Source organism: Monodon monoceros, unplaced genomic scaffold, assembly GCF_005190385.1.
Source record: "Monodon monoceros isolate NGI ecotype Baffin Bay Population unplaced genomic scaffold, NGI_Narwhal_1 Super_Scaffold_6, whole genome shotgun sequence".
NCBI classification, from domain to species: Eukaryota; Metazoa; Chordata; class Mammalia; order Artiodactyla; family Monodontidae; genus Monodon; species Monodon monoceros.
Genome location: NW_021703783.1, coordinates 45,341,267 through 45,356,336, shown reverse-complemented (window position 1 = coordinate 45,356,336; position 15,070 = coordinate 45,341,267). Strand labels below are relative to the sequence as shown.

At 35.6% G+C, this 15,070-nt stretch overlaps 1 protein-coding gene across 1 annotated transcript in view; it reads right to left on the bottom strand.

The window, feature by feature from the left end:
* SLC16A7 (solute carrier family 16 member 7) overlaps window positions 1–15,070 on the bottom strand; it is a 192,451-nt gene that overhangs the window by 71,240 nt on the left and 106,141 nt on the right. The window contains exons 5-6 of the mRNA XM_029206717.1: window positions 6,106–6,249; window positions 1,540–2,358 (exon numbers count right to left, since the gene is read on the bottom strand). Of these exons, the coding sequence (XP_029062550.1) occupies window positions 1,540–2,358; window positions 6,106–6,249 (963 nt within the window). The remainder of the gene's footprint in view (window positions 1–1,539; window positions 2,359–6,105; window positions 6,250–15,070) is intronic.

Sequence of the window (15,070 nt, the reverse complement as noted above, 5' to 3'; positions counted from 1 at the left end):
CCCATCCACTATGCCTATTGACCTGACTTGATATTTTTTCATCCCACCATGGCTGGTGAAATAAATTTTTCTCTGTTGATACTAAGAATTTTATTGGTAATGAATAGGCTTCTAAAACCCATTTGGTAAAACTAATTCTGTATGAAAAGATAGGCATATATTGGCCAAAATGAATAAGACCTACTGGCTTCATTCACTTTGAAAATTGTTTTGGTGCCCTGGCATATCTACAATGAGAGATATACCATCCAAAGCATCTGTACTAGATACCAGAGGATAGTCCTGGTGGACAGAAAAAGTCAACAACTATACCACTCATTCCTGACCAAATGAAAAAGCAAAAGGTAAATGTTAATGGTGCCTTAAGATTAACAATTTAAGCATGAATTTTCCCACTTTCAAAATGATTCCTTGATGTCATGTAGGAAGACTTTAAACACTGATTTTAAATACACGAAAAAAATTTATGTTTAGCCCAGCAATTATTGTGACCATTAGGGGGCAGGCCAAGAGGTCTAAGTAAATACCTACATTTAGCATTAACTAAAGCAATGCTATACAGTGATTACTGAAAAAGACTGGACAACAAAAAGTATTTAATATTTATAACATTTAAGTCTAAGACTAAACAAAGTCTTAACTTCAAAAACGAACTTATACATATGTCTTTACTCAGTATCCTTACTAGATAATTTAGCATAGAGATTTTTTATAGGCATCACTGACAGTATTTTACATCTTAAAATCTAAAGGTAATTGTTAAAAATATGGAATATAAGTATCTGATCAAGAAAATGACCTTGAATGAACTTCCCTTCATTCTTGCATTCGTATTCATATATTCCAATTAGTGATATTATAAAAGTATTCCTTCCTTAAGCATGTAACAAATTCCATATTAATATAACCAATAAGAAAACAGGGGCTTCCCTGGTGGCGCAGTGGTTGAGAGTCCGCCTGCCGATGCAGGGGACACGGGTTCGTGCCCCGGTCTGGGAAGATCCCACATGCCGCGGAGCGGCTGGGCCCGTGAGCCATGGCCGCTGAGCCTGCGCATCCAGAGCCTGTGCTCCGCAACGGGAGAGGCTACAACAGTGAGACACCCGCATACCGCAAAAAAAAAAAAAAAAAAAAAAACAGATCTTGACCTTTTGAGAACATTACTTCAAATTTTTGACTCATTTTAATAAAAAAGAAATCTGTTTATCAATGATAAAATAAAGTGGAATTTTGTTTTTATGATACATTTTTTAAAAACACAGAACAAGTTGATACAGGTAAAAACCTGAAAATTATGCTAATTATCAGTCTAATTTAAATTCTTAAGTTCATAACTCCAGGCTCTGAATGAAATTTTTGTCTAAAATAGACTAATTAGGAAATTTAAAAACACATAGTAAAGGCTAAAATTAACACACCACAGTCTTTTAGGCAATTAGTATCTATTATTACAAACCACATTTTACACTACAAAGAAAGTCTTGGTTAATGGATATTAATTTTATGCTTTTTGCTTTCCCTGATGAGAAATATTCTTACCAGCAAGAGGAGGACCAAGAAGGACGGGGCAACACTCCACAACTGTGACGAGACCAACAGCACTGGAAAATCTTTGAGCGCCAACAAGGTCCATGAGACTTTCAAAGAGGATACTGCTAACGCTCCCAAATCCAAGGCCAAAAAATACAGCATACATCACCAGGCTTGTGTAGTCCTCAGCCAACGGGCATAAGAGATGACACACTCCATTGAACAAAATCGCAAAACTGAAGAAGTACTGGATTCGGGGTCGGATTAATTTGGAGTTTGCAATGAATCCTACAGTAGGTCTGGCAAACATATCAACAAAAGCCATAACTGACAGCAAGAAAGCTGCAGAATATTCATCAATTCCTTTGTCTTTAGCGTATGGAGCCAAGAATATAATGGGGGCAAAGAACCCCAGAAACATAATGACATTTCCAGATAAGTATATCAGAAATCCCCTGTGCTTAAAAAGGGAGAAATCTAAATACTTATCAATTTTTGCACATATTGATTTCTTCCTATGTCTTTTCTTCATGCCCGAATCAGTCACTCTTACACCAACCTTACTTTTAGACTTCTTAGTAGTTAGTTTGGGTCCAACAGGTCTCATAAGGGACCCAGCCACACAGGAGTTCAACAGTAAACCTCCCAAAATCAAGAAGCTTCCTTTCCAGCCATAAGTATTAAAGAGGTACTGATTGAAAGGAGCCAGTGTACTTAGGAAAACAGGACTTCCTGCCATTGCGAGGCCACTCGCCATAGGCCGTTTCTTATAGAAGTACTTGCCAAGGATTGTTAAGGCGGGTTGCAGGTTGAAGGCTAGACCTAAACCTAAAAAAAACAAAACAAAAGGAAGAAAAACACAAACACATTATGCCACTCACAAAAGAAATTACTCCTCAAAATGTACATTCAAGTGAAAATGGCAGAACTAAAAATGCAACAGCACGTAGTAATTTTTAATAATTATGTATTATCAATAGGATGGCACGTAAACAAAAAGGTTCTCATAACTGGACACCTGAGAGGCATGACAGGTTCATATTCCTTTCTTTTTAAAACACAAAAATAAAACCAAGAACTTCTACTTCTGTTGCAGTAATCATAGAATAGGTTGAAACCGGGACAGAATTCATTCGTTCTTAGTTACAATCACTTAATTCCACAAACAAATTAACCTCTCTCTATATTTATATACACATATAGAGAATAAATATCTTCCTTGTGGGCAAGAGTGCATTTAAAATGTGAATACTTTCTTTCAGAGTGGAATAGAGTGAACAGACTAAAAAAGTTGTCATTTATAAATAATCTTAGGTCTCCCAGAGATATTTCTTTCAAAGCTATGCAAATAATAAAAAAGAGTAATCAATTCATGCCATCGATTTCATGCTCTTTATCCCTCACATTTCACATTTCATGACTACAGAGGTACATGTGTATTAACTAAAAAATAAGTAACTTTTGTTTTGCTTGAAACATATTCTCATTTCAGGGATTAAAGGTGATTGTTTATATGAGTCAAAAGTTTCTACTGTTTCTAGGGACACCTTGACAGTGTTGAGTATCGCCTTTGAGAAATGAATCACTTCTTATAGCTCTCCAAGGTACTATTTGGCAACAGAAACAAATGTTTGTTTAAAAAGTAAATACAATTGATTTATACAAACTGTTGATACCTCTCTTTCCCCTTTAGCCTGGGCATTATTCTGCATTATTTTAGGATCTATAGAAGTAGGAATTCTTCTGCATTTACCAGTTTATGTAAATTGAGACAGTATTGCAAATTGGTTAAGTATTAAGATTCTGGAACACTGAGTTCTGAGTACAAATACTTACTGCACACCTCTAATACAAATTAATACAAATAGTTGTATTAAATATTTGTAATAGGGTTTCTAAAAACTGACAAGAAGGAACCAAGAACATGCTTTGGAGAGTGACAGGGCAGTGTGCTCTCTGATTCTACCTCAGCCATACTTGTGATGTATGCAGAATGAGTGTAATTAGATCCAACATTTAAATAATAAAACTATGGGCAGCAGCTTGTAAGTGGAAGAACACAAATTAAAACCCAGGAATTGAGTTTCCAAGTTCAAATTTCTTTACTTTAAGCCATCCTCCCTGCCTGTGCCCCCATTCTGTCACCGGGAATTTTGCTTTCAGATGTTAATGCCAGTTCTCCTTAGGAGATTGTGGTCATCTATTTCCTGTCTGGCATATGGTAAAAGGAACAGGAGATTTGAAATCAAAAGATCTAAATCTGGGCATCCCTGGTGGCGCAGTGGTTGAGAGTCCGCCTGCCGATGCAGGGGACGCGGGTTCGTTCCCCAGTCTGGGAAGATCCCACATGCCGCGGAGCGGCTGGTCCCGTGAGCCATGGCCGCTGAGCCTGCGCCTCCGGAGCCTTTGCTCCGTAACGGGAGAGGCCACAACAGTGAGAGAGGCCCGCCTACCGCAAAAAAAAAAAAAAAAAAAAAAAAAAAGATCTAAATCTGCCTCGACTACTTACCTACGTGTACTACTGGGTAAATAGTCTTGAGTTCCAATTCCGTCAATAACAAAAAAGGGTTTTGCTAAAATCGAGTAAGGTTTAGAACTTTAAGATGTTATATAATGATGTTGTGATTATTATTATGCTAATATTTATTTAAAAGTGACAAAATGCTGGGTACTCTCTGTAAAGTACCATATATTCATTTTTTACATTAATCATGACAACAACTCCCAAAGGAAAGAGGTATTATTTTCCCATTTTAAAGACAGAGAGACTGAGGCATAAGGGGGTTTATTTATCCATGATCACACGGCTCATGTGTGCTGAGTCAGGTTTTAAAAGCTAGACCTGTCTGATTTCAGATACCAATAAGTTTTGGCTGATAATGACTTAAGATAAATCCCTTATAGGTATATTTAATGGCTGACTAGAAGCACCAAAGCCTTTAAGGCCCAAAAGAAGGGAACTGAAGTTAGAATAACATAAAATGCTATTGTTATTTGTGACACAGTAACATCAAAACCATCTTTTCCCTAATACATCTACTTGTGGGCCCAGCCTGAATTCTATGGCCAAATGACATATGGCCGACCCTTGAACAATGTGGGGTTTAGGAGGGCCCACTCTCTGCATAGCTAAAAATCTATGTATCATTTATAGCCATCTCTCCTCAGGATTCAACCAAACATGGATCCATGGATCGTGTAGTACAGTGGACCCCTGCTGTTCAAACCCTTGTTGTTCAAGGTCACCTGTATGTAGTATTTCTGCACAAAGGAAAGGGCATTCACTCCACCATGACAATCCTTAGATATAAGAAGATTCTCATTTAAAATGTCAAAGGAGGGACTTCCCTGGTGATCCAGTGGTTAAGAATCTGCCTTCCAATGCAGGGGATGCGGGTTCGATCCCTGGTCGGGGAACTAAGATCCCACATGCCACAGGGCAACTAAGCCCGCAGGCCACAACTACTGAGCCCTTGTGCTGTAGAGCCCGCATGACACAACTAGAGAGAAGCCCACGCGCCATAATGAAGAGCCCGTGCACCACAATGAAAGATCCTGCATACCGCAACTAAGATCTGACACAGCCAAATAAATAAATAAATATTTTTTAAAATGTCAAAGGTGTTTTACCATATCAAAAAAGAAGAGAGTTGTCCATAGGTTGTAAAGAGAAAGATTTTAACATCACTATTACTGTAGGCTTTAATACATCTAATTTTTTAATCAAATGATACATTAATGCAAGGTTAGACTGATCTAAAGTCATAAAAAGAGAAATACATTTACCTTTTTATCTGTGGGCAAAAGGAAATGATTCAGTTTCTTTATATGTTGAAGTCTAATTTTTCTTAAAATTCTGAGTGTAGATTTGTGTAATGCAATTTATTGCTGAGGCTAATAAAGATAGTATTTTCCAAATGTACATATTCAGGTCAGCTAGAGTTTACCGACATGCATGAGAAGCAACTATAATCAAGTGACAGGATGTCATTTTAAAATATTTGTCTTTAGTGGCAAATGTGCCTTTCAGAGCTTTTAAACAGAATCCTTTAGTAAGAAAAAGAAGGGATATCCATGCAGAGCTCTACCACTAATCAAAACACAGGCAACAACAATTCTATTGTTAAAGCTAATCAGTGAATCCAGGAAATATCTTTTTGGCACCATTTTTAACCTAGTATGAGTGATAAGTCAGACACTAATAGTAATAAGTAGTGAAAATATTTTTTTTAATGAAGCTGTTTATATGCCAGGAAGTCTGTGTCCACAATACCATCTTCACTGGCTGAATATTAAATGTTGAAACAGTAAAAACAAACCAAAGAGGTTTTCTTTTTGACATTTATATCATAACATGTCTGATAACTTGCTGTTTCCATTGCTTGAAATTTGATTGGCCAGCCTATAGCCAGTATTTTGATGTACCAGAGGACATTACTTTAAGATAGCATCTGATATAAAAAAGAAATTCAAAGAAAACAATAAGAATGTTCTATTGCTCGTGCTTCTGACAGAGCTTTGTAAACAACAGGGACTGTTAAGAAGAAAATAAGATGAAAACAAAACTTGACTTACCACAAATGAATCCCATGGTGATGTAAAGCTCTACTACGCTGGTACTAAAAGAGGCTGTGACCATTCCCAAACAGCATAACAAACCTCCTACCATCACCACTGGCCGGCTACCGTATTTATTCACCAAAACACTACTTATGGGACCTGAGGTAGAGAGGACATTAAGAAATACTCAGTTGCTGGGTTATTATTTATTAATTTATTATTCGTAACATTTGTTAATTTTGAAATTTGAGAAAGCACATTTTAATGATTAAAGAAAAATATTAGGTCACGTGGAATATCATGGAAACTTTTTAATACTTTCCAATCAATTTGACTGGTTATCTTTACCCATATATATACAAGCACATAAAATAATAAATTAGAATTGTTTAACATAGAGTTTGTTAGGACCATAATTATTCAACTTTTGATGGAAAAGTTTTTCAACAGGACATAGCTAAACTGCCTAAATATCCTAATAAATGCAGGTAAATTTATCTAACAAAAATTAGGAATTATATAAATGACTTGTCTGTTAGAATTTTATTTTCTAGAATAATGTATGTTTGTACACACACATATATGTCCTTAATTGCAGCTGAATTTTTTTTTATTATACTCCACTGTGACTTTTCTTTAATACTATATTTTTTTTATTCTAAGTCACCAACTGTTTACATACCTCATTATATTAGAAATGAGGATGTCTTACACTGATGGTCTCTTAACAATTCCTGTCCATCAGAGGGCAGTCATAGGTAGTATGTTGCTACCATGGCTTAGGTATGCTTGAATTTGGTTGTTATTTCTGTGGCTTGGTTAGATAATGGAAATTCCTCATATTTCAGTCAGACCATTTAAGGACCATTTGAAAAAGGAAATGAATATGAATCCTGATTGTTGTTTGAAAAAGCTTCTGTTGATACATTCTGGTAAGGTCAAGAAAGTACCACCATCAAAATTTACAGAATGGGTACAGCAGTTTAGATAGAACTGCCAGAGAAAATGGTGGCTCTCTCTATTAAGACAGGCTGCCTCACCAGCAAAGGGAAAAATCTTAATGTGGGAAACATGAACATCGAGCGCTCTGACTCAAAAAGTAATTTAGAAGAACTAGATACTAAACAGGATGAAGTTTTAGGAATGCCTTATGCAATGTATTTAACATACATTTTCTGATATATTTGTGTGTGTGTGTGTGTGTGTGCGCGCATATAAATATTCAGGAGTGATTAAAATGATTAAAATAATCTATGTCTAAAAAAGCTCTTTTGGTAATTATAAAATAAAAATCTAAATATTAAGAAAGAGTTGGTGTGTCTTATTTTAACATGCAGCATTTTTTTCTTTAGTGGTACTTCATAAAATAGTGGTGCAACTTAACAACTGAGGCTATCTTAGATTCTTTGAAAGTCCATATACCACTTTATAAGACCTGTCCGAGTGTGAATTGTTTGCTTTGACATTTCCTTCTTAACTTAAAATTATATTTCATCTGAAACTAGGGGCACTGCTTTGAGGAAAAAAATTACATTAGGTCAGTATTCTCAGTCCAATTTTAGCCTAGAAAAAATTAAATAATTTTTAGTTAATATTAAAACTTAAAAATTTGCATTTCATTTGAGAGCTTCTACATGGATGGTATTTAAAACACATTGAGATTCAATTGTCAATACAACCTTATTCTTTCACACAACTATACTTAATATTTTTATTCTTTACCTATAAATATAAATACTCGTGGCCAAATAGTCTTTAATATTACTCCACAATATCTTTTGAAAGGATATTGATAATAACACATAATTTTAGAAAAAGAACTCAAAAACAAAATACCACATTTTGCATTTAATACCAAACAAAATAAACGTAAAAAGGGCCATATATAAGACAGCTCTATAAGAACAGCAGGGTTAGAGGAAAAAAATCAATGAAAATTGTACAAGGTGATGTGAAAAGAATAGAATTCTGTCCCTAATATGGTAAAACTCATCTGAAGAAATTATATATATACATAATATATATTATTATATATAAAATATAGTTATTTATTATAACATATACATTGGTTTAGGAAATAAACATTTTAATTAAAAGCATGAAGTTAAATTCAAATAGCCTTTCTGAGAGCGGGAGAGTCAGAATCAATTGATTAGCTTGATTAATTACTGAATTTAGGTGTCAATTCCTTGTCTTAAAATTACTTAACCAATTCAGTTCAATTCAGCTCAGATCAGTTCAATGCAGTATTTCTTGAGCTCCTGGTGTAAAGCCAGTTGACAGACTCCAAGGATAAAATAATAAAAGCACAACTATAATCCTGAATGCATTATTTTCCAGAGGAAAAAATAATCAACAAGTTATTTTAAGAACTGTGATGGATGCTTTGATAAATACTAGATTATCAGAATGAATTCAAACGCATTTATCAATACTTGGACTAATAACAATTTCTTCCCAGTATCACTGATATTACATATGATATTACATATTCCATTTTCTACGTGATGCCTGGATAACTAACAAACTGATTACTATATTCTATAAATGTGTTTGCCGAAATAGTGTAAATTTAAATTTGAAAATAGTCTATGAATCACAACTTCATTTGCAATGTATGGGAAATAATTATAGCTATAGATTGGGATAACCACGTCAAAGCTATGTCCCATTACTGTGACTGATTAAAAGTAGCCACTAAAGAAAACATTTAGAGGTGTTGGCACTTCTTTTGAGCAAGCTTTGATAAATTCTACAGTGGTATCAGTCAAGATGCAATGAGAGTTCTAATTTTAACAAGTAACTTTATTTTAAAGTATATATCTTAGTTAAATGATATCCTGTAAGGGATATGTTTACATAATTATGTGTAATCTTTTTCTAGCACAAAAAAGATATACTTCATAAGTGATTTATTTGGAAATAATCAACACTCCATACCCCTTAATATTAAATGCTTATAAAATGTCATAAATTATTTCTACTTTGTAATAGTTGTGGAGGCAAAATTAAAATTATGATACAGAATAAAATAAGCTTATTTTGTAAAAAATCTCTAAATGCTTAATATTAGCCCGAGGAGACATCTAACATTAGATGTAAAACACAACACCATCTGACATCTCTCTCCAACCTTAAAAGCAACTCGGTTTATTGTATTAACAAGAAAAATGAAGTTTCAAGGAAATAAATTCTCATCACACATGATTTTTGTTAAACATGCACTAGCCTCACAGGTGTCCCTTGTTGAGGAATCTTAGGCCTAATTATATTCCGAACTCATTCATTCATTTATTTATTAATTCAGTCATTCCGGAAGTTTTTACTCAGCATGTGTTTCTCCAGTAATCATGGTACTTAATCACTAGTTATGTCAAAAAAGAAAATCTGGGACTTCCCTGGTGGCTCAGTGGTTAAGAATCTGCCTGCCAATGCAGGGGAAACGGGTTTGAGCCCTGGTCCAGGAAGATCCCACATGCTACGGAGCAACTAAGCCCATGCGCCATAACTACTGAGCCTGCACTCTAGAGCCCGCGAGCCACAACTACTGAGCCTTCATGCCACAACTACTGAAGCCCACACGCCTAGAGCCTGTGCTCCGCAACAAGAGAAGCCACTGCAATGAGAAGTCCACGCACCACAACTAAGAGTAGCCCCCGCTCACCGCAACTAGAGAAAAGCCCACACACAGCAAGGAAGACCCAATGCAGCCAAAAATAAATAAATAAAATAAATAAATTTATTTTTTAAAAAAAGGAAATCTTCCACCTGCTGAGAGTTACATCTGAGCCCATATCTTGGTAGAGCAAAAGTACTGCTCATCAAAATGCTTTGTTCTGTTTGTTTGTCAAGCAGTTAAAAAAAGTGTGCAAGAATAGTAATGTTTTGTTTCCAAAAACATACACGAAAGTATCAGACTGTGTCTAAATCAGACTGATCTAGCCACTAATTTCTCCTGATGCAGCTTTCCAATCTATCTCAGAATCTTTAGTGTCATGTACAATGGCCACTTTCATGCTAGCTATGAAGTTGTAAAGGATGGCTTCATCAGAAAGCAATGTAAGGATCAAAATATTGTCCCTATTTTTCAGCTACTTCTTTGTCTTCTGGAAGCTGTTTCTGTCAGCTACTTCTGTCTTTTATGGTTGAGGCACTATAACACTTAGCAAAAGAATACTCATTCTGTCAAGGAAGCTTTTGTGGGTTCTTATAAATTACATTCTTAGAACTCCTGTTGCACTTACAGTTAGTAACACATACATGAACAAAACGAAACACTTGCTGTCTATTTCATTTGTGTGAGACTTGTTCATATAATCTGTTCTAAGCTCCATGAAGGTAACTGCCACATATACTATTATTATTCATCAACATCAACATTTATCGAGTTATTACTCTTTGTAGGAATCGTGCAGAGAATTCTACATGCATTATTGCGTATGATTTTCATGGCCTAATTAACTAATTGCCTAATTAAAGCTATTAACAGTTGATAAAACTGAGACGTGCAAAGTGGATAACTTGTTCAAGGTCAACATCAATATACGTGCTAGGATGCAGATATGAGCCCAGAGTTATCTGATTATAAAACTTGTGTTTTTAACTACTGTGCAGAAAACAGTTAACATAGCAAAGCTAGGACTGCCATCCTTAGACAGGCCTGCTTGCAAGGCTGGCTCTTGGCTGGCATCTGGGAACTTGGATTTCAGAAATGTTCCCACCATTCCCTAACAGGTAAGAGTGGCTCACTATGCCTACACTGTCTTACAAACAATGTGGTTTATGCTGAACACCTGCTTTCCTTCTGGGAGTCTAGAATTTTGGTGCCTGCTGGACAGAGAATGTCTTTGTGATCAGCAAACCAATAGAAACCTTAAGCATTGAGTCTCTAATGAGCTTCCTGGTAGACATCACTTCACATGTGTCATCACAACTAGTTGCTGAAGGAATTAAGCCCATCCTTTGTGATTCCATCAGGAGAGGACTCTTGAAAATTTGTACCTGGTTTCTTCCACACTTCGTGCAGCATGCTTTTCCCTTTGCTGATTATTTCACTTTGTATCCTTTCATTTTAATAAACAATAGCCATGATTTTTTTTCTGTCAATTTAGTTTTTTTTTTATTGGAGTATAATTGCTTTACAATGTTGTGTTAGTTTCTGCTGTACAACGAAGTGAATCAGCTTTATGTATACCTATATCCCCTCCCTCCTGGACCTCCCTCACCCCCCCATCCCACCCATCTAGGTCACCACAGAGCACCGAGCTGAGCTCCCTGTGCTATACAGCAGGTTCCCACTAGCTCTCTATTTTACACGATAGTGTATTTAAGTCAAACCTAATCTCCCAATTCGTCCCACCCTCCCCTTACCCCCCTGTGTCCACATGTCCATTCTCTACGTCTATATCTCTATTCCTGCCCTGCAAATAGCTTCATCTGTACCATTTTTCTAGATTCCACATATATGCGTTAATACACGATATTTGTTTTTCTCTTTTTGGCTTACTTTACTCTGTATGACAGACTCTAGGTCTATCCACATCTCTACAAATGACCCAGTTTTGTTCCTTTTTATGGCTGAGTAATAATAAATAAATAAATAAACAAACAATAGCCATGAACAAGACATTGTTGAGTCCTGTGAATCTTTCTAGCCAATCATCAAACCTGGGAGTGGTCTTGGGGACTCTGAATAAAACTACTATACTATATCTCTCCTACTGCTAATTTTGAGTTTTGTATATATATATATATATATATATATATATATATATTTTTTTTTTTTTAAACTAAATTTATTTATTTTTGTCTGCGTTGGGTCTTTGTTGCTGCGCTTGGGCTTTTCTCTAGTTCTGGCGAGTGGGGGCTACTCTTCGTTGCGGTGCGCAGGCTTCTCATTGCGGTGGCTTCTCTTTGTTGCAGAGCACAGGCTCTAAGCGTGTGGGCTTCAGTAGTTGTGGCTCGCAAGCTCTAGAGTGCGGGCTCAGTAGTTGTGGTGCATGGGCTTAGTGGCTCCGTGGAATGTAGGATCTTCCCGGACCAGGGCTCGAACGCTTGTCCCCTGCATTAGCAGCCAGATTCTTAACCGCTCCTCCACCAGGGAAGTCCTTGTATATATTGTTTTAAACAGATGATTTTTGTTACATAGTTTTAAATATACGACATATATATACGAATATATGAACTGGTCTATTCTTTGGTATATTGTTATCTGTTCTGTAAAGATGAACTCATAGTGCTTATTTTTATTTCTTTTGAATATTGCATGAGTACTTGATAAATGTGAGAAAATTTGAAGAGTATGTTATGTAATGAACATTTCATAAAATATATTTGATCAATCTAAAACCATGAACTGGGATTGACTATCAATTTCCGCTATATAACATTTTTATGCATAGCATAAACACTAACAGAAGAAATGATAAACTGCTATAATTTATTTTTCATTTGCTTTATTTCAAATTTGTATATGTGGTATCCTGTCAAGTCAAATGACAAAAAGCACTAGTGCAGGACTGGGACAAAGTTGTTTGCAATTACAGAAATTTATCTGTGTTTACTATGACAGTGTTTTTCTTACTAACGGAGGCTTTCTAAATCTGAAATATTTTTCAAAGAGATTTTTTTGAATTAAAAAACTGTTCCTATTTTAATTTGGACAGAGGGTGGGATCCTCTTCATTCACTACTTGTTCATATGCCTGAGGTTTATCCCTGCACTGAAGTTGGGACTGAAAATCCACCTGGTTTCTCCCTCCACGTGATCTTCTTTCATTTGGGGTCAGTGAAAAACATGAGGGGAGAGTCCCTGATAATTAGGAAGCAGCTATTGCATCTGCTTCTGCAAAGGATGAAGACAAAAATGTTACACAGGTAAATCATCTTCAAGGAGCACGTTGCTCAGTGACAATTGTCCCAGTTTGATTGACTAGAGCTCAGCCAGTTCTACACAAGATGAATCTTTACGTCAGGTGAAGACACTAATCGTACATTCACTCAACATTCAGTGAGTATTTAAGCGTATAAGATGGCGCACAGAGGTTTTGAATGAATGGTTTGAGTTGTAGAAATCAAGAAAGGGGTTGATTAACATGCTAGTTGCAATAGAGGGGCAGAGGGTCCTGGAGCCTGAGGTGGTCTTCAAACTCACCTTTGTATTTGCTGTTCCCTTTGTTTGGAATGTTCTCCCCCCTTATACGTAAATGTTTTATTCTTCTTATTGTCAGGTGTCTGCAGTTATATCATCTCCTCAGAGAAACTTCTCACCATTCCAGTAGATGAAACTACCAAACTTTAATGAGGGGCTACATGTAATTTAAAAAAACACCTTTACATCTAAAGCTCATTTCTCATACCTTTTATATTAAATATCTTTCTTTTTTTCTGTATCTGAATGCTTGTTCTGCCGTTGGCCTGGTTTTGAGGAAAGTTCTTGAATTTGACCTCAACGAAAAGATAGTTATTTTTGTGTTTCCTCATCTTTTCCTCTCTCTGTATGGACTCCTCCCATTTCTATATTCATTCAACCACAGATTGCTCCAACCTGACATCATCACAGCTGTTTAAAAAGGATGATGCTACTTGTATGGGGATGGGTTGGGAAAAGGGGCAAATTGACATCTTATCAAAATCTTTTAGTACAAATCAAAGGATTTGGAAGTGATCATTTTAATTTTCCATGTCCAAGGACAGAAATGCTAAGCACTTCCTTTGTGTTTATAGGTTACACTATTCTCAACCAGAAAGACATTCTCACTTAAGGCTGGCACAATGGCTACATAATAATAAAAATAACATTTCTTGAGGACAAGGCATGTTTCTAAGGTCTTTATATATACAATCACATTTAATCCTTACAACTCCTCTAAAAATTGCTACCGTTACTTTATTCCCATTTTTTATATAAGGAAACTGAGGTGCAAAGTAGCAGTTTTTAAGGACTGCTCAAGCACTGTGCTATAATTGCCTATGCCAGCTATGTACACTCCTGTAAAGTGTCATTTTTATTTTTTTATTTTCCTGGGAGGAATGATTAAATCTTTTTTACATGTATAAAGCTCATTCTTTAAAATTAAAATTTACATTTAATACCACATTTCACAAATTTTATTCTTCACATTCCTTACTCTTCGGAATAGTATTTAGGAATACAGAAAAAATAAGACGGTATTGCAGTTAACTGTCGGTTACCTACCCAAGGGTCATGCCCTCTTCCTTCTTCCTAACTGAATCCTGATTTGGTTTCATACCTCTGTGAGACCCCAGGTCTAACACTTGGGAAGTGAATCACAAGTACTAAAAGACAGTAATGATAGGTCCATTCCCATTACCAAATGCTGGTTTGAACATGAGCGTTTAGTATTGAACATCTACTAAATACCTTCTTTTCCTCTAAAGCTTGAAAGTTTACTTAGTCTCAAAGAATTACCTCAGTGTGATCTAACTGTAGCACATTTAAAGTGATTCTGACATGTTTCCAATTTTTTATACTTAATTAAATGTTGGAATAGTTTAATCTCAATAGGATTTTGAAATATGAATATGTAATTCAGAATGTATCTTCAAAATATATGTATATGTATATATTTTCATTAGCCAGTCAGGAAGATACAATATCTAAGATATAATATATACAATATATAAGATACAATATATACAATACATATCTATACAGATATGAAGGTTCATATCTGTTTTAGGCAACTAATAAGCCATGTGGCCATTTCCAAAGGATGCTAAAATACATTTCTGCTCACGGATATTTTTCCCTCATAACTCTTACTGTGCATAGGATATTGTGTAAAGTCCTATGACATTTTATATTCTTTCCCTCCCTCTATTCTCCAAAATTAGTTTTAAATAACACTGCCATAATGCATTCTATGAACCCCTCTGTCTAATGTAATCCCTAACCTTTTAATTGCTATACTACTTTGTTCCTATCCCTCTTAAAAGATAGTATTAATATTCTACTTTGT